At 30.6% G+C, this 19,033-nt stretch overlaps 1 protein-coding gene across 7 annotated transcripts in view; it reads right to left on the reverse strand.

The window, feature by feature from the left end:
- LOC130895735 (homeobox protein cut) overlaps nt 1-19,033 on the reverse strand; it is a 64,145-nt gene that overhangs the window by 17,982 nt on the left and 27,130 nt on the right. For all 7 annotated transcript variants that reach the window (XM_057803249.1, XM_057803256.1, XM_057803253.1 and 4 more), the window contains exon 2: nt 13,543-13,686. In XM_057803249.1, coding sequence (XP_057659232.1) covers nt 13,543-13,686 — 144 coding nt within the window. The remainder of the gene's footprint in view (nt 1-13,542; nt 13,687-19,033) is intronic.

The following is a 19,033-nucleotide window of genomic DNA, read 5'->3' on the forward strand; positions in this document are numbered from 1 at the left end:
AGAAAAATTTCAAAAAATCCGAGAAAATAAATTGAATTTGGCGAAGAATTTATGTCTCGACATCGAGATTAGATCTACAACGAAGAATTTTAATGTTTTTATCTGTCTCGAAACAACTTGACGGTTGTTATTGGCGATAACGTTTGTATTTTATATCAATATGATAGATAACACGATTATTTTATGAAATTTTATAGGGTAATACGGCCGATGATATCTACAGTGAACGTGTACGTACATAATTGGATTGGTACGAGTCGAAAGTGTACACAATATTGGCGGCCAATAAAACAACACCACTATATCGTAAACAAATAAAACGAAAAGTGCTCGTCCAATAACTTTCATACTCGACTTGAAGAAAATAAAATACATTTCATTACAGTCATATTTTCGAAACAGAGGCGTACCGAAAACGACAATATAAATACAATAAATAATTCGGAAATAGAATACGAAGAATATTCGTATTCGAAATGTTACAATTGAGTTATTAAATATTAGATTTATATTTCGAGGGATTCGAATCTTGAATAAATTATATTAAAATTGTAAAAATCGAGATAATTTGCTAACTGTTAACTACATTAAATATGTTACACCACTGCCCAAAAAGATTACAGGTTTATCGAGTGAGTTTGAACGAGTCATAAGATGGGTGAGTCTTGAATTTATGCCCATTCTGATGTTTATCGTTCATATACACTTTATATTCCCCCGTTTTTATAACGTATTCATTTGTAAAACAAGCAATAAGGCATTTTTATTTGGATTTTTAAAAAATTTATATGTCTACTGCAAACGGTAGCAAAATTATTACGATCAGATAACAAAAGAAGGGGGGCGCAGTATTTTTTTTATAATTTTGTTTCTCGCTTTGATACTATTTCAAATAAAAATGGATTAAATAATGCAACCTAATCTCGTATCGTATCGAAGCTAGTCAGTTCTAATTTCACCATATTATTATTCGTTGTGATCATAAATTAGAAGAGATATTCCTAATATCAGAAGAGTGCGGCAATCCTATCTTAAACCTTTTTAATCAATGCCAAACCGAATGAGTCATTTGAATAATTGATTATAGATATGTGGCCGCATTTAAAAACCCTTTTCCCTTCCGTACCCCGTAGGGCCAGAATCGCGGAGAGAGAGGTGGAGAACGAGAGGAAAACCCAGTAGCGGCACTAGATTTTTTGATAACACTCGTTATTATGTTCTAAAATAAAATTTATATGTAGGAGCAAATTTTTTGTACATATATATACGTAATAAACAACTATCTTGATTATAGATGTATAGATTTAATTTTATTTCGTTGTTTCGTTTTTTTTTTGTCATTTTTATTTGAAAGTATCATAAAAACGTTAGTAAGTAAATTTTCGATTGTTGTTTGATTACAAATCCGAAATTGGTACGTAAGAAAAGATTGGTAGCACGCCAGTTCGATTCTGGGTAGAAGGGCGATGAAAAAGCGTTGCATAGCGGGTGACGCCGGCGGCACAGAGATACACATTATCTTGAAGGGAGATATTTAGAATAGGTAGAAATGAATAATCTGAACGTACGAGAAAGATGAACAAATGTCAATTATCGGATGAAAAGAGACAGTGAATAATCAATCGATATTTGCTTCAGACTTAGTTGGTATCACACTAATTGTCAGATGAAGGGCGAGAGGATATATGAGAACGGGGGCTCCGGAATATTGAGAAGGAAAATCGAAATATTCCATTGATTCAGGTTTAAAATACAATAATTAAAACATATATTTGGCATTTCATACATAAATTTTGATTAATAAGAAAAACCGTGAATATCTTTTTAACAATTTTATATATCAGTTACTTTTCCAACGGTCTCCCTTATTTCTCATTTGATGGCACCCCCAAAGCGATGTCGTTTCTAATCACGCATTTTAGAAACGTAATGAAAATAAAAATTTAAAAATTGATTTACGACAGATTGGGGAGAAGGGAAAAAATAAACGAACGTCTTTAATTGGTCGTGATTTACGAGATCTTATCTGAGGGAAGTGAAATTTCGTTATCATATTTTAATCTGTAACACAAAATAAGAGGTCTCGAAGAAATCCAGCAGAATGTTTGAATCATTTTAATAATCAATTTTCATATATATATATATATATATATATATATATATATATATATATATATATATATATATATATATAGAACGAATTTTCCATTCGGTAATATTTCAAAATGGTAAATCACTTATAACGTAATTAAATAGATGCCATAAGATTGATAGCGATAATAAAATTAAAGATCTTTAAATATAATTAAATATATAAGGCTATTTTTAAACCTCCACTTATCATATCATAAAATAATTAGGTATATATTTTATATGATACATTATTGCGTCAATCGTTAATAATTTTTTGTATTAATTCTAATTCTAATTGGTAACTTTAGTTTGGTGAATATTTCATAAAGTGATATTCAATCCTTTATGAAATGAAATTTATCATTTTTTTTATTACAAAATTTTACATTCTGGTTGAGGTTTCGCATCAAATAAGTAGCTAGAATTATAATCTTATTATAATGTCAAAATTCGATGCCTTTCCCGAATAACAGTATTCGTATATCGGTCCAAAATAGAACGAAAAATCAAAATGAATAGCTTCGAAAAGGCATATTTCAATATGAAAATACGAACCTATTATCGACGGAAGAAATTTCGTTTTTCGGGCCGGTTAATCGCGCCCTACTTCCTATTGTTTTCGAAGCTCTTTTCGTACTTTCGATTCGGAAAAATATTTTCTATCGTTTCGTAACACGATGTCGAAGTTGTTCCAAGTAATTTTTGCGATTGTAAATCGTTTTAAGGTGGGAGCTGTGTCGGTCGAAACAATCGATGTTTGTAATAATGAATAATAACTGGTTCGCATGCTTCGAATTCGGCTTCACAGATCAAAACATATAACTGATGGTTTCAGGGACGCCCCAAAGGTTTTTTCAAGGGATGATCTTCGCTCCCGTTTTTCTCCTTGTAATTAATTTCATTAATATCATTCATTGAGGTATATCGATTGTTAAACAAAATCCCCAATTGTATAAAGTACGAAAAAATACTTTGAAAATCTTTTAAATAACGAAAATTTCCTCAATCGTATGACTTTTGATTGTGTATTAAGTAATTAAAGAATTAACTGGGAAAGGTATAATATAGAGCTATAAAAATGGTGGGACTGTATACCTATAGTATCGTGAACAATGGAGTGAATATAAGCTGAAAGAATATTCGAAATAAAGATGTACGATGCAAAGAATTAAAACAGAAATGCACAATGTAATATTATAAGCTACGGATTAGTCTTTTGGAGAATATAAAGTGTGGTAAAATTGCAAGTTCGGATCACGTAACCCCCTATTTGAATATTTAATTTTAGTAATGTATCATTCATTTTTTAATTTTAAAAGCGAAGGTAATCCTCGTTTTCGAATATCGTAACGTGACGATTATTAATTCAAACCAAAATGATATGTATAAGCATATAATGTAATTAATCTCGCAGACTGCGCCAAGAAATTACTAGTATATATTATTAATTTTTAGAATATTATTTGGAATATTTGTCCTATCAGGTACATATCCTGCGCGTTCATGATATTGTATATGTATCGAGTAAGTATTAGTCTCGTCCTTGTCCAATCGGTTTATCAATTTTTGTTTCTGTCCTTTTCTCTACGCCACTCTGAAATCGGCATTTCACTTGGCTCTTTTCTCTTTATATTTGAGAGTATAATTATTGATTATCGAGCTTAGATGTACGTAAGGGGGAAAGGGGGAAGGTGATTAAGCTATATGGAAACTCACCCCTTTCGGAGCTTCGGGGATGTCTGACTGATTGGGGATAAAATACGGGCGAGATCTAATATTTAAATTAGATACGTTTTCTCTTTCTCTCCTCGTGTATATATATATATATATGTGTATGTGTGTGTGTGCCTTAGTTTCCCTTAACCCTTATATTCTCCGTATCGTATGGTCAAACAGAATGACGAATGGATTTTTTTCTTTTATTCGGAAAAAATTCCACTGCTGATTTATTCATCCCACTTTTGATTTAATTAGGCGCCGCTGTTTTGTCACTTTTGCTGGAACATTATTGAAAATTCACCTGACGTTATAGCCCGACAAAGCGTCTCTCAAGCCCTTTGAAATATAACCCAAAAAAAAAAAAGAAAGAAAAATTAATATGCACATAAAGCGAACGAAGAAATTAATATCGATGTTGATACATTTCAGACGGTTTTCGTTTTTAATAAAAAATATATTGTTCGATATATTAAAAAATGTTTGAGAATTAGTTTATCTTTTTTAATGAAAATGAACCGTAGGTAATTTAATATATGTATCTATCTACCTGTGCCTATTTTCTCGCACAATAACCGTTCCACGATTTCAAGACATCGTCGCTTCCCCTTATACTTTCAAGTAACATATCCCACGATTGGATTTTGCATTAAGGGGGCAAATGGCACATCAGAAAAGAGAATAGGATGCCATTTTACTAATTAGAATTGCTCCCAAACGTGCCATTATTATACGAATGCTTTTTTCTCATCTGATATAGAGCGATTAAAAATCTACGAGCGATACGATATATTAAAACGGATTCTAATACACTTTGTAGATTGTCGTCTGAATAAATAAATGATATAGGGGGAGTTTAAATTAAGAGATATTGTAGTTATTAATTAATTTTTACGGATTTAAATTATTATTTTTTCTTAAAAATCGATGGTTATTAACATCAGTAGGTATACAATTTTTTACATTGTAATTACTCAAAAAAAATTTCTTTTCTTTGAGTATTAATATTCCATTTTTGATAAATGAGCTTTTTCTAATGTTATTATTGTTATATTTTAATGCACTTATTTGTGGGAAATGATTCTCTTAATAATTATTCTATGTATGCGTGATAATTGTCTATGAATTATCATTATTTCCCGATCTTATACATTAACTATTTTTGAGCAAAATTAAATTTATTATGCATAAAAATAATATAAACCATTTACACAATATAACGAGTAAATGTAAATAATGTTTTATAAAAATAAAAAAATTATTCTAGATATGTATCAAACGAGACTATATAGAGGAGAAATTACGATCGAGGATTTTGTTTCTAAGGAATTAATTAATACCGAAGGAATACTTTTCAATGTTTCAAGGTTATGCACAGAGTAATGCGTTCGGTTTTCTTTATACATATATACGTATGTATATTGTATATATATATACACTTCATCATTCATATGTGAACAATGGTTCAGTATAAAAAAAAATGAAGCACTCAGTGAATCAGTGAAGGGTAACGATGCATCACACAAACATTGTTAATCACTCTAAAGATGCACAACCTGTATATATAGTGCCTAAATTAACGTTTGCTTTTGTTATTCGCTACTAAAAGACCATCATAAAAATGTCATTGTTGAAGAGTTATTACCGAAGGAAATTGTCTGTTTGATCGGGAATTTTTTCTTATACAATCAACTTCGTCCATTATTAGGTATTAGATATTTATCTTTTGGAAAAGTATTTTCAAGTACTGTTATAAATGAAATCCATAATTCGATTTATTTCGAAACCTCTCGCTTATTAGCGAACGATTGACATTCGCCAAACCGATAATTCCAGTTTTTGCGAGAAATACCACGGAAAGTTTTCATTGTCATCGTCGTCCCTCTGTATCGTTTTCCGAACGATCTTCATTCCTATTAATTTCGACATTGACCGAAATCTAAAACCGAGCTTATAAAGTTGCCATTCGATTTCGAAAGTTTTTTTTTTAATGGACTGAAAATTAATTAGGTAACCATCAATCTCGGATTGAAGGTGTAATGAAATTTCCAATATGAGGTTTTATTTTTGATTGACGATTATAAACGATTAGAACATTAAAACTCTTTCCAATTCTACATTTTTCACTTGTTCACAGGAATTATGATTAAATGAAAAAAAAAGGTATTGGAAAAAATGGAGTGGTAAACAAGACGAAAGAAAAAAATTGTAAATCTATTATAAACTGTTTCTCTTCAAGATATTACGTCTTGATTATACTTTGATTCCTTGAGAAAATTGGAGTATTTACTGAAATAATTGATGTTTTTTTATAAATATTCACACTCGACAGCCTAAAATACAGTAATTAACGATCAAGGACGTCCGTTTGCAATCTATTCCGATATTTTTTTATCATAATTGATTAGTCGATGAGCTTAATTCAATAATAATATCAACATAAGAAATATAAAAGGTATCGTACAAAATTCAGTAAAACGAGTAATTTTTATGTCGAGAATTGTTTCAACAAAGTAAACACAGGAAACGATGACAATAAACTTAATTTTTAATCCTGCGTCCCAACTAAAATTATTAACTTCTTCTTTGTTTTGAATACTGGACTTTTTTAAATTCACATGAGCATCGTTTGCGTTCCGCTTTGCTAAATTCTAACAATAGATTGAATAAAAAAAAAATTTAATTGTGTAGTCGAACGATTTGTGGTTGATATGATTGGTCGATCATTTAATTTTACGCAACTTTTAGGTATTTGATTCGTTTAATAATACGCAAGCTATCATAAATGTTAGCAGCCGATCATCTACTACGTATCTCAACGCCTTATTCCAGATTATACACTAATGTAAATTTTAGTTTATATCTTATTATATTCTGCGATACATAAACATAACCAATTTCCATTCAACCATATAATATCTGTACCTTTAGTAACAAAATCCCGCTTCTAATTTCAAATTTAAAGCTCCGCGAACCAATTATGCGAAGGAATCGGCAATATCTGCCATTTTGATTCAATCTATAGGGATGACACTCTTGGGAGTATGCAACCAGATCTTAATTTGTTTTAATGCCCTACGTAAGAGAGAACGGATCTTCTTTTGTTTTTCTCTCGACCCTACAGATGTATTCGTCATAATTAGATGAGATATCGGAGGTGCCTTTGTTGGCTAAAAAAAAAAAGAAGATGATGAAAAACAAGATGATAATCCGATTTATCAAGGGAGGCATGATTATTACTATTACTGTTTATTTTTCGTAAAAAAAAAGTTTCCACAATAAAAAGTTATTTGTAGAATGAATTTTTCGTTATTATGTGTATGTATGTATGTATGTATCTCGAGACTTTTTATAGAAATATAATTTTACCTGCTAATAAAATAAACCAAACTCCCATCAATTTTAGAACCACACAAGTTTTCACGCGAAAAATAACTAACTCATTGTTAATAATACTATAAATAAAAATGTGCAGCTGTTTGGTCTCAATCTGTCGAACAAATGTATAATAAAAATCAATTTTTTTTTTAATACAAATCGAACATATTTGATAACCTTCCAGGATATCAAATGTTTATCCTATTTCTGTTCTAAATATTGATAAAGGTTTAGAGTTTTCGCATAAATATTGTTTTGTTGCAAACCGAAACAAAAAAGTATGTCAATCGTTGTTTACAAAATCGTAATCCATATAACTACATTGAAATCACGAAAAAAAAAACATTCGAAAAGTAGGAAGTATACAGTTACAAGTTTATTATTGATATTAGATTTATTTTCGAGGACGGTTTTGTGACGTTTATCTATTAAATAACGGTTTCTAAATACATTTTTTTATTTCACTAAAGTATCTTGAATAAATAATTAAGAACAAAAGAATATTTCGATAGAAAATCGATTTAACAGTATAAACTCGAACGGTTTGGTCCTAACTCATATTAAGAAAGAGAGAATACAAATATAATTTTATAATCTTCACATCCGATACATTACTATTAACGAATTACTCCGGATTTTCGAATATAAAAATGAAATCTTCATAGTCTAATGAGTACGTTTCATTTGAAGTGCGCGCATATATTATCTTACACATTAAAACAAAAGAGAATCGGGATTTTACGTTCCCGTATGTATATAGTAAAGCCGTAGCCGTCTGGATCGTTTTTCCTTTCACGTAAATCATAGGCGTAACCCCGGGAAAAACAGCGATCAAATGTTAGAATTACAGTTAAATTCCAAAATTTTACGCAGTACGGATTGCAATAATCAATCGTATCAAACTCCACAATGTATTTCCTTTTGAAATAAAACTTTAGTCAATTGTACAAACATACTATTCAGAAATGAATCTTTATATTTATAGCTCGCATTGTATATAATAAAGAAGTTTAATTACTACAACTAAATTGATACGCCTATGGTATGAACTTTTTTCTCTTTCTCGCTGCAGCGTCTGGAAAGGTATAAAAAAGAGAAACTTGGGCGTTTGTATGGTATGTATGTGTGTGGCGAGAGTTATTACCGATTTTGCTCTTTATTCGTGTTCTTTTCTACCCTTTTCCTAAAACGTTCGGTTATTATAAAACTGTATGGTTCTGTTTCTGTTTACGGTAGTATTATAAGGAGGATCTGGTGATGAGCCCCTTTTGCTTCGCGTGTTTGTTCGCTTCAATTGCTTTATTACTTGTTTCAACTTGTAACGCGAGTTTTGATTTTAGATACGGATGCTTCGAATACGGAGACTAAGACGTTTCCATTTCGTTTTATTGAATGGCTCTTCGATATTATTGTAATTTTTTATACCATTTCTAATTTATAAATCACGTGGTACGGTAAAAAATCTTTATTTCTTTTTCGATAACTATATACGATACCGTGAAACAGAGTTGGCACCATTATACACATAAATTTTATCGGAAAACATCGCTTTTGTATGGTTTGTTTATCTCTGTTTTCACCCGAATATCCGCTAGATGTTAGAAGGAGACAATGAAACGGACCGTGACAAAAATTTTCACGCGTCAAAACAGAGTTGGCCCGAGGTTCTTAAACTAATTCCAATACATGGATAATTCAATCAAGTTATAAAAGTTTCAATAATCATTCCAAGAATTGTTAAAGTTATTGTAAAAATATTTCTAATGTGTTTTATTCAAATAGTAGAATGTTTATTACATCAATTTTACCCAGGTACCTTAGGTTAAAGAAACGCAACTGTTCGTAAATATTTATGTCCATTACGTATTATCAAAAAAATACACGACGTATTATTTTATGAATAATAAAGCGAAAAGGGATTATAATTCGTATTAATATCTAATAAAAAAGAGATAGGAAAGAAGGGATCGAGCATCGGTCGATGCGAGGGAGTTAAATTGCAAGAATGTTGAAATTAGTTCCTAGTCCGTACCTGTTTATCAGATACAACGACTCTATTGGTATTTATTAAGGCATTTTGTTTATTTTCGTTTTCCAATAAATATCTCGCGAGCGTTTTTGGGTCGGGAATCGCTAGAATTAATATCTAAATGAGACGGTACGGCTTTATTTTCGGTTCTATTTTCGTTTGGGGAATTAACAGAACGCCCAGTCGTGTATTTTTTAATTGATTTTTTCTTCAAAAAAAGAACCGGTGACGTCTCGAAGTAAAGCTATTCACGTTGATATATAAATATCGAAAACAAGTCGATTCTCAAAGTGAATAATCACCAGAAAATGATAAGTAGCCGACAGACACAACTATTTTTGTCCAGAATGTCATACGTTACACATTAGCTATATATATATATATATATATATATATATATATATATATATATATATATATATATATATATATATATATATTTCGGAATGCGGTCTTTGTTTTTCTTTTTAATTTATAGAAATGATCGATACGTGTTACAACTGAATATAGAAATAAATTTCTTGTTTTAAATGTATATAATAAATAAAACGTATTTCAACACCGCCTCTGGTCTCTCCAAAATGAAAAGATAATAAAGGTAATAAGAGAATATGATGGGCAGGAGAAATATTAGATAATAAAGACGCCGAGTGGAAAATTCGTGTATATATGGTATAGAAAGGACGAGGCTATCCTTTTTCGGTATATTTTAAAAGGGTTGCAAAGGGTTCTCAATACTGAATGATAAATTAATGAATATTTTACGAAACGAAATTCGATATTCTATTGTGCATATTGGTCTCCACACGTCCAACGTATTCGGAAAGCAAGATTGGCGGGTGGTTTAAATAAGAGAGATTTATTTTCAGAAGGGGGATTCGTAATAATAAAAAATAAAAAAGAAATGAATTAATAGCGTTCATAAAATATTCACGTAAACGAAGTCGAATAAACACTATAGATTTTCTATGACCAAATTTAGTCCGGCGCTGTATTAAAACAACAAAAAACATTGTATCTAATTACCGAATTCCTTGGTGTTGATATCTGGTATTCGAACGCTGCGAATATCCATCCCTCTTTGCAGTGCCGATAAAATCCGTTAAAAATCCCGGTAAATAAACTTATTTTCTTGTAATCGGTTTAGGAGAAACAAGTGCGCGCCTCTATAACCGATCTCTTTTGCTGCACGTAGTCACGTGAACGCAGCTTTTCCCACTCGATAGCATCTTAAGATTCCACACGAAGCAATTCTCATGCTACTTTAAAATTTTGAGAGAAAAAAATCGACATCAATATGGTCTATTCGTTAAGCGATTAGTGATTGGTGATAATTTAATAAATGAACTTTCAAATTATATAATTCTGGTTAAATTGAGAAAGACGTCGAGAGGGAATTTTCGTCGGGAAATTTTCTTGTAATCTTCTTACCTAAATAGTTAAAAGAACACAAAAAACATCCCCAATCTATAACGTTTCCACAACATCAATCTGTATTGGATGTTTTGTATTATGCTATCAATATTTATCTCTTGTATACCGTTTTATCTTTTTCAGAAGATCTAGAAGAGCAGCTGACGAATTTCCCAGATTTCGATTTATTAATTATAAAATACCGTAAAGATTTAGTGATCGCTCGTGAAAGAACTTTATTTGTTGGCAATTCGTTCATAATTATTTTTTATCGGTCATGGCAGGGAAACACATTTGCTCATGCAATATTATAAAATTCAAGTTAAAGACTACAGTTATATATATATATCATATAATTTACCGTGTTACGTTAAAAGATCCTCGGATAAGGTATAACCCGCAGACGAAGATAAATATTCGTAGGAATAAACTGAATTCTTCAGGATTGTTATAAATTATAAAGTAAAGGGCAAACAGCTAACGCGTTCTTGATTTATTGGAATAGCGCAGATAAGCCGGAAGATTTATTCTTATAATTATTGCATATTTATGAATACTAATGCTTTTGCAAAATCGATAGTAGGATTTCTTGAATCGAATAATGTAAATAAAATGTTATATACGATGATATATTTTTAAAAGAAATAAATTCGGATAGTTGTACCTATATATTATAAAATAATTTCTATGTAATAACAAGTATTTCCAATCTTTTTATTACTAAAATGTAATTAAACTCGTCATAGAGCTGGAGCAAAATCATTTGTACGCCTCCTATACGAAACTGTATAATTTAAACCGAGAATATTTCATCCGTAACTAAAAATTAAAAAAATAAAAATCACAAAAGCTCTTTAATGACTATTTTTATAATCAATATTCAGCCATTGAACTTAGATTATTCAATTTTATCATCAATTTATTTGTAGAAATACAGTCGGAAACGGAAGTCCGAAGACTTATCAAAAAGCGTTATCAGTTTTTGTCTTTGTTGGTGTGTATATATACACATAAACATATAGCTCTTTTTTTTTTTGACAAATATGTATTCACACATGCGTGAAACAAATAAATTCTGCAATAACAAATGAGTTAACACAGGAAGTTTCTAATGGCGTATTATAGTTTATATGGTTTATAGCGAAGGTATTGATGAGGTCAGTGGTGTAGTACCTGATATATTATTCCCGAATACGAATACGAACTACCTACCGATCAGATAAAATGTTATCAACAAACGTAATATATATACACAAATTAAATTATCTTTTGTCTTTTTTGGATTGGAATTCCGTAAACTAGAAGCTTCAAATTGTTACCAGGTACTACTGTATCACACACTAGATGTTTGTAATTAAAAGGATGTTTGGCGTCTCGCAAGGAAAGGGGATAAAAAAAAAAAATGTTTCCTAACCTAACCAAGTCGGTAGATTCTCGTTTTCGGAACTCCAATACTAGAAAGAAATATCTGACCCCATCAATATCCCCTTTTAAAATAATAGCTTCACTAATATTTATTCGCTTATTCTTTGTATATGATAAAAACAGATCTAATTAGATGTTCGCAAGTTTTTATTACAAAGAAAATAATTTCGAGATCTGAATATATCTATTTTGGATTTTATAAATCATTGTCAAAAATTATTATTTATTCAATAAATGACGGTAATAATGAGGTACGTCTCTGGTGATTTATTTAAATGTAGTGTTGCCAAGTCCATTAAAAATCATGAATATTCCATTGCTAATTACGAATAACCATGTAATTTAGTCGATAGATGATAATATAGACGTTGAAGAATTTACATAAACATCAAATAGTATTGAAAAAAAAAATGGCCCAACCGGAAATGACAGCGGTCTATTTCGGAAAATAAAAAAAAATAATCTGATCAATTCGACTGAGGTCATACATCGAATTGTTTTTTTTTTCATCTAGAGATAAGATACTAGTTCGTAGTATTCGAAAAAATTATACAGTGCGTTGAATTTAAATAGTAAATGAAATTGTTAAAAAATTTTTATGTCGTCGTTTATATATTTCACACCATACTATATTATTCTTCGGTTTTTTAGGCGAGTAGTAGACAATCAAAAATATAAATAATGTTTAAATAATCGCGGCTAAATGTTATTGGTTATCATGTTTTTATTCGTTATTTATTTATATGAGTGTATGTGTGTGTATATATCAGCAATGTAATAAATATTTCAAAATCAACCTCTATCATCGACCGAATCCGTACCTTTAAAAACAAAAGAATAACAATGAGGGTTCCAAAATCACGCGAATGCCTTATTCCCGACGTTTTATCGTCTCGTAGGTCTTAGATAAGAACGGTGCAGTATCGAATATATGTCATGATACCAAGAAATACAAAGAAACAGCTCCGATATTAATTACCAACTCGGTTTTCAATTATTTTTTTTATATCCTTCAGATCTTAGATGCGATAAACAAGTTTTAAAAGTGATAAATGCGCCCCAATCAAAATGATTAAAACAATTTTTCGTTTTTGGTAGTATCTAAATGTGAATGTTTTATAATTTATAATATAAAGTGAAGGAGGAAACATCTTGGAAGGTAAAATAATCAAAAATGCAATATTATGCAGAATTTTAATGGAAAATACTTGATATTAATCCAAACAGGTGTAAATCGGTAGATTTTGTAAAGAAAACACATTGTACGGGAAATATTTGTGATATGTTGGAAAATAACTTCACCTGTTCCATTTATAAATGTCTCTCCTCAAACATTGATACTAAAATAGAATAGTCAATGACTAAGGTTATCTGTAGCTATTTACAACATGTCACGAAACTATTCGAAACCTGGTACACACACACAGAAAAAAACAAATAAAACTTACTTCTTTGTCTTTGGTTGCCATTTCGTTCTCGAAGCTTTGCCTATCCATATTTAACGTATCTTTGTTTTCGCAATTATTCGATGTATTTGTTCCGGAAAGTTGTTCTTTCAACGTCGTCACTTCTTTCTCCGCCAGTGTCGCCCTCTATAACAAAAATAATGTTTATTAAAACACAACATGAAGGGTCGAGATAGATTAACAAAAGTTATATAGAAAAAAATAATTGCCTAGATTTTTTTTTGAGTCTTAATGATGTAAATTTTGAGGAAAATGTAATACGGAAAACATGAAATATCGACAATAAGTTTCGAAAAAAAAATGTGCGGGTTCAATGGAAAAAAAGATTCGATATAGGTCATAAGATCTAGGGTCTTTGTACATAGATAATTAGTTCTAATAAAAATTAACAAGGAAACAGTAGAGCCAAATCGATTTAGATTGTTTAGTACCACCGAGTGTATTGTATTTTTACGTTGTGGGACGATATTTAGCATAATAACGAAGGATATCCGCTCGTTTTATTATTATTTATTTGCATTTACGTCTAATTACCGAATAAAATAATGAAATTCAAAATAAGGCCTACCCTAACGAAAAAGTATTAAATGTCACATCGAATGCTCCGAGCAAACGATTGACAATAAAAAAGAGTTAAAAACAAAAGAACTCCCACAACATTATAGGACTATTTAACGAAATTTCAATTGAAAAGTGGGTACATTCAGATTGCTTTTCAATAAATTATTTGGATGTCAGCTCGACACGCTTGACGTGTAAAAAAACGCGCGAATTTATTTTTTGAAAAGAAATTCCTAGGTATTGTCCGATTTCCTGTATATATAAATTAAAAGACAGTTTAAATGGTATTTGAATATGATGATTTCCTCGACAATATCAAACGTTTGTTTTTTTTTTGTTCGCAACTATCAAAATTGAAATTTCTCACGTTTCTTGTTTATATAGCAGTTTTTTTTTTGAGACGTGTCTTTATCTGTAAAGTGGTTGCGTTTACCGTTTTCGATGCCTAAAATGAATTTACATTTCATTGGTAACGCGGTAGAAAATCAAGAGGTATCGACTTTTCCAGAAATAGCTACAATTTTTCATTCGGGAAAATGTCAAATTTCACCATTCAAAGATAAAGATTAATAATGAAGGGAATTTCTCTACTTTGAGCTTTTCCTCATCGAAAATTTTGTCACACTTTGATTACTAATTAGTCTTCTAGGGGTGGTTCTCCCTTATTTTACCAATTTCAACCCTTTAAAACAGTCCTTTCGGCTTCGTCATCTCAACCCTTTAGCTTTATTTCGAATCAACTTCACTACGTCTGTTCTGTCGTCCTCTCTCTATGTATTCATATTGAAATTGGCACAACTTTTGATTCTACACTGTTATGGATAAAAATTCCTATTACAAGGAAAAGGACTTTCCTATAAATCGAATATAATTAAAAATATTTAACAAATTTAAACGGTTATTTAAAAAAAAAAAAACATAATGTTTTAATTCGAAATAATTCTAGCGTAGGATTTAAACACAGATAAAAAAATATTCAAACTATTTAATTGTGTTATAGAGAAAACTTTGTTCAAGAAAATGTTCGTGTTAAATATAAAACGTCAAAAGTGACTCGCGAATGAGGTCAACGAGCGTGTAATGGCCGCGTTTGGAATAACGATTTAACATATATTCAAATTTAACGTTTAAAAGACTATTTTACAAGAATCAATCAAATATAACGAGCGTTAAATCGAAGATCGAAATAAATATGACTGAGACAAAATATGAAAATTTTGATTTACAAAAAAAAAAAATCATTATCTTATCGTTTTAATACCCCGTGCTTATATTTACAACATATTTACATGAGTCCTTCGACAATAATTTCTTATAATAAAACTCGAGGGAACCGAATTGTTTGAATAAATAAAAAATAGATTAAGTACTAAGTATTTAAGTGTTTTAATGACTAGAATATAGTTTGAGAGTTTTGATAAGTTTACGTGACAATAATTAAAGTTCAAAATTAAATTTGCTATCGACGATTTTCGTAGATCTAATGTAAAAACAGGGAAAAGAAAAAATTCTATCAAAATTGAACCTGTACGTAAAATTACATCGATTTTTAGTCAACTTCTCCCCTCCTACTTTGATATAACTTAACGCAATTACCGTATAGCAAACGTCCATTAAAACAATTGAATTCGAGATAATGCAGTTAATAGTTAAAACCCTATTGAAAATTGGATATTCGGGACAAAACTGTAAGTTTTAGTTTAGCGATTCATTCTATTAGGCAGGCTTTTCCTTTAAAGCTATAACAAAATTATATTCTCCGTCTCTCTTATTTCATTCGTTTTGCAATGCGAGATAAAGGATAACGGATAAAGGATAACGCCAAAAGTACGCACACATTCTCGTACGGCATCTGACTGGAGAGTTACTCTATCTGTTAATTTTATTAATCCCCAACAGAACCGGATTAAATGAAAACGTGTTGAGGTAACAAAGTAGAAAACTCCACTATTCCCCACCACAACCCCCCCTTCCGCAAATTTTTATTTATTCCAAAGGATTATTTATGTATAAATTGAATTAATAAAGGTAATAAAAAATGTATCAAAACTTTGCGTATAATACAACGTCGTATTTATTTCCTATAAACTTATTACGATCCTGTGTTATTGCCATTGAAATACGGCTCCGTGATTCTCAGTTGTTTTTGATTTGCATGGTCTGGTTCTTTGCGCAAATGTCTCATCGGATGTTAAGCTTACGGCGAATTTCCATAGCATTTGGGATTAGAGGAAGAAGAAGTAACTAAACCATCAGAAGTTTTAATTTTAACTTTTCAAATGTGGACAGGGCAGAAACAATCACAAGCGATAGGGTGAAATTAACCAATATTGTGGAATTTGCGATCGTACCTACAAAGTGCCTTTCTAATAACTACATAAGAATGACAAAAAGAACGAATTTACAACAATTTTCTTTTTTAGAAATTATAATATGTATTAGTTAAAAATAAATAGTACTAAGAAATTATTGCATATAACGAAACAATTGAGATATAATAGTTAAAATGATCGGAATTGAGTTTTTTTTATGAAAGTTGAATGTAGAAAAAGGTCAGGAAAGAAACGTTGGTGGGGAATCTGAAAATTGAACGAATAATGTTATAAGCGATCCCAATTTTTGTTTATTTTAGTTATTAAATTTTTATCTATATTTTATTAGGATCTAAATGTTGTTTCGTACAACGAGAGAAACCGTCAAAACTATAAAATTTAATGAATTCCATCGGTGCCGTCTCTCGATTTTTGCTTCACACAATCATAACGAGAAACTTCGACACTTTATTTTTCAAATTGCCTTCCTAATACGTCGGTTCGCATTTCCGGAGTGCAGATAACCGAAAAACTTTTTAATATCCAATAGTGTTATTATTTTTTACGATACATCGTAATAAATAGGAAGAAAGACGTATAGGGGTTGTCGGAAAGTCATGAAAATTTGAATAACTGATTACCCCCGTTCCCCCATTCCCGTTCTCTCTCTCTCTCTCTCTCTCTCTTTCTCTCTGACACCGCGCCGCGAATATATAAGATCATTATTATTACGGGAGTATCAGATCCGTAAAACAATGTCTGAGTTTGAATTAAAAATCAAAATATATTGCTCCAACATATATCCCTTAGCTTCCCAGTTTAATAATAAACTCATCGACAGTGGCGTAACATTATTATCCCTTTTTCAAATCCTGATAATGCACCAGATTCGTCAGCTATCTAATTTTGTTAAAAAATGACACCCGTGTTAAATATGGGTGTTGTTTTTTTTATCTAATCTTTAAATTCCAATATAATTCAATTTAGAAAATGTAAAAGTTAGCTTCAAAATATAATTTATACCAGATCAAGTACTTCTCCGATTTTTTTATCGTAATAACGATTTTCATTTTACTGAATTTATATAATTTCAATGCCGACTAATTTTGTCCTACTTCTTTCTAATTATTTAATTCCGATTCCGATTTGTTCCGATAGCAAATAGAATATCTACGCCCTTGGAATCTTTAAACCACCTCGGTTGGTGTGGATGAAACTCCGACGCTATTGTTTTTATAATAACATTGAGATATTACCCTATGCGGTATAGAAAGGTGGCTATGAACATATTTCACATAATAAGGCGTTGGGGTGAAGTCGGCGTGCGCGAAAAATTGAACATCGCTCTCTTCTTCTTCTTTCTCGAATAATGAGATGGCCATGGAAATGTAGGTACGTAGCAGTCGAATAACGCTGCCTTATTATTGCGCCTTTTTACATTCGAATGTCTTTCGAAGTCGTAAATAACTTGTGAATCGTTTTATTTATGATTTTTTCTCGCAGTGGGCGGCGCTCATCGCCATCTCTTCAATGCAGATTATATACTCGAAGTTACCTGTATTACAGACAAGACTGGCTATAAATTTTCGCGAAAAGTTGTATGGAAAACAAACGCAGTTTAAGTAAAACGTTTTCTATCGAGTTTCAACGCCGCTCCAACTATCTAGTCTTTTTTGGTCTTTATATAATTTGTTCATAAGTCACTAGAGATTAAATCCGGATAATAGATCGTATAAGGGAAGCCATTCTCTTTTTTATTTCGGAAATTGTACACGGTAGTTATAATTTTTTTAGTTATCAAATCTACCTTGGCCTTATTTTTGGCACCGATTGACTTCTCAAAGTTGTGACTACTGACGTCTACGAAATGACGGAAAAATAAACCTCGTGATATGCTTAGGGCTTCCACAAGATGTGTGGCCGTGTTCAGTAATCATATTTTCACCATTGGTGACGGAGAGCTTCTATAGTATTTATCAGTGCAATAAAGAAACTAAACCACGTAGCTTGTTCAAATTTTGTCAAGAATCTAAAAAAAGATTTCTGTTGACAAAAGCAGTGTTGCTTTTTTTTGGTGACACTCACAAAATTCGAAAAGTCACATTTATTTATAGTTGAATTTTGTCATTGTCTTTTGTTTTCCTTTTTTCAGTAATTTGTATAAAAAGAAATGCCGTTTAAATAAAAAATTTTAGAGCAGACAACAGCATAAGCTGAATATTAAAACATTCAATTAAAAAATATATCATAGAAATGAATGAAAGCCCAACGTTATAAAGTAAATTTGTTCTAATTTTGCCATAATAAGACCACAGATTGAAACAATACCAATTATTTTTTATTTTAAGCTGTCATCTAGATCCACCAGTAGATTTTTTATTTGTTGCTATATTATGAATGTTGAGCGTTAATTTTTAATGATTGTTTTTTCTAAATAATATTCGTGAAAAATATTCATTTTTTTTTCTATAATCAGGTCGTAATTAAATAGGGTGAACATATGAATACAAAAATAAGTTTACGAAATTTTTTATCTACATGGAAATGATCTAAAATCAAAATCTTCGTTATCGTCGAATCCTGTTTTATTGAGATTCAAA

This window comes from Diorhabda carinulata, chromosome 6 (assembly GCF_026250575.1).
Source record: "Diorhabda carinulata isolate Delta chromosome 6, icDioCari1.1, whole genome shotgun sequence".
NCBI lineage: Eukaryota > Metazoa > Arthropoda > Insecta > Coleoptera > Chrysomelidae > Diorhabda > Diorhabda carinulata.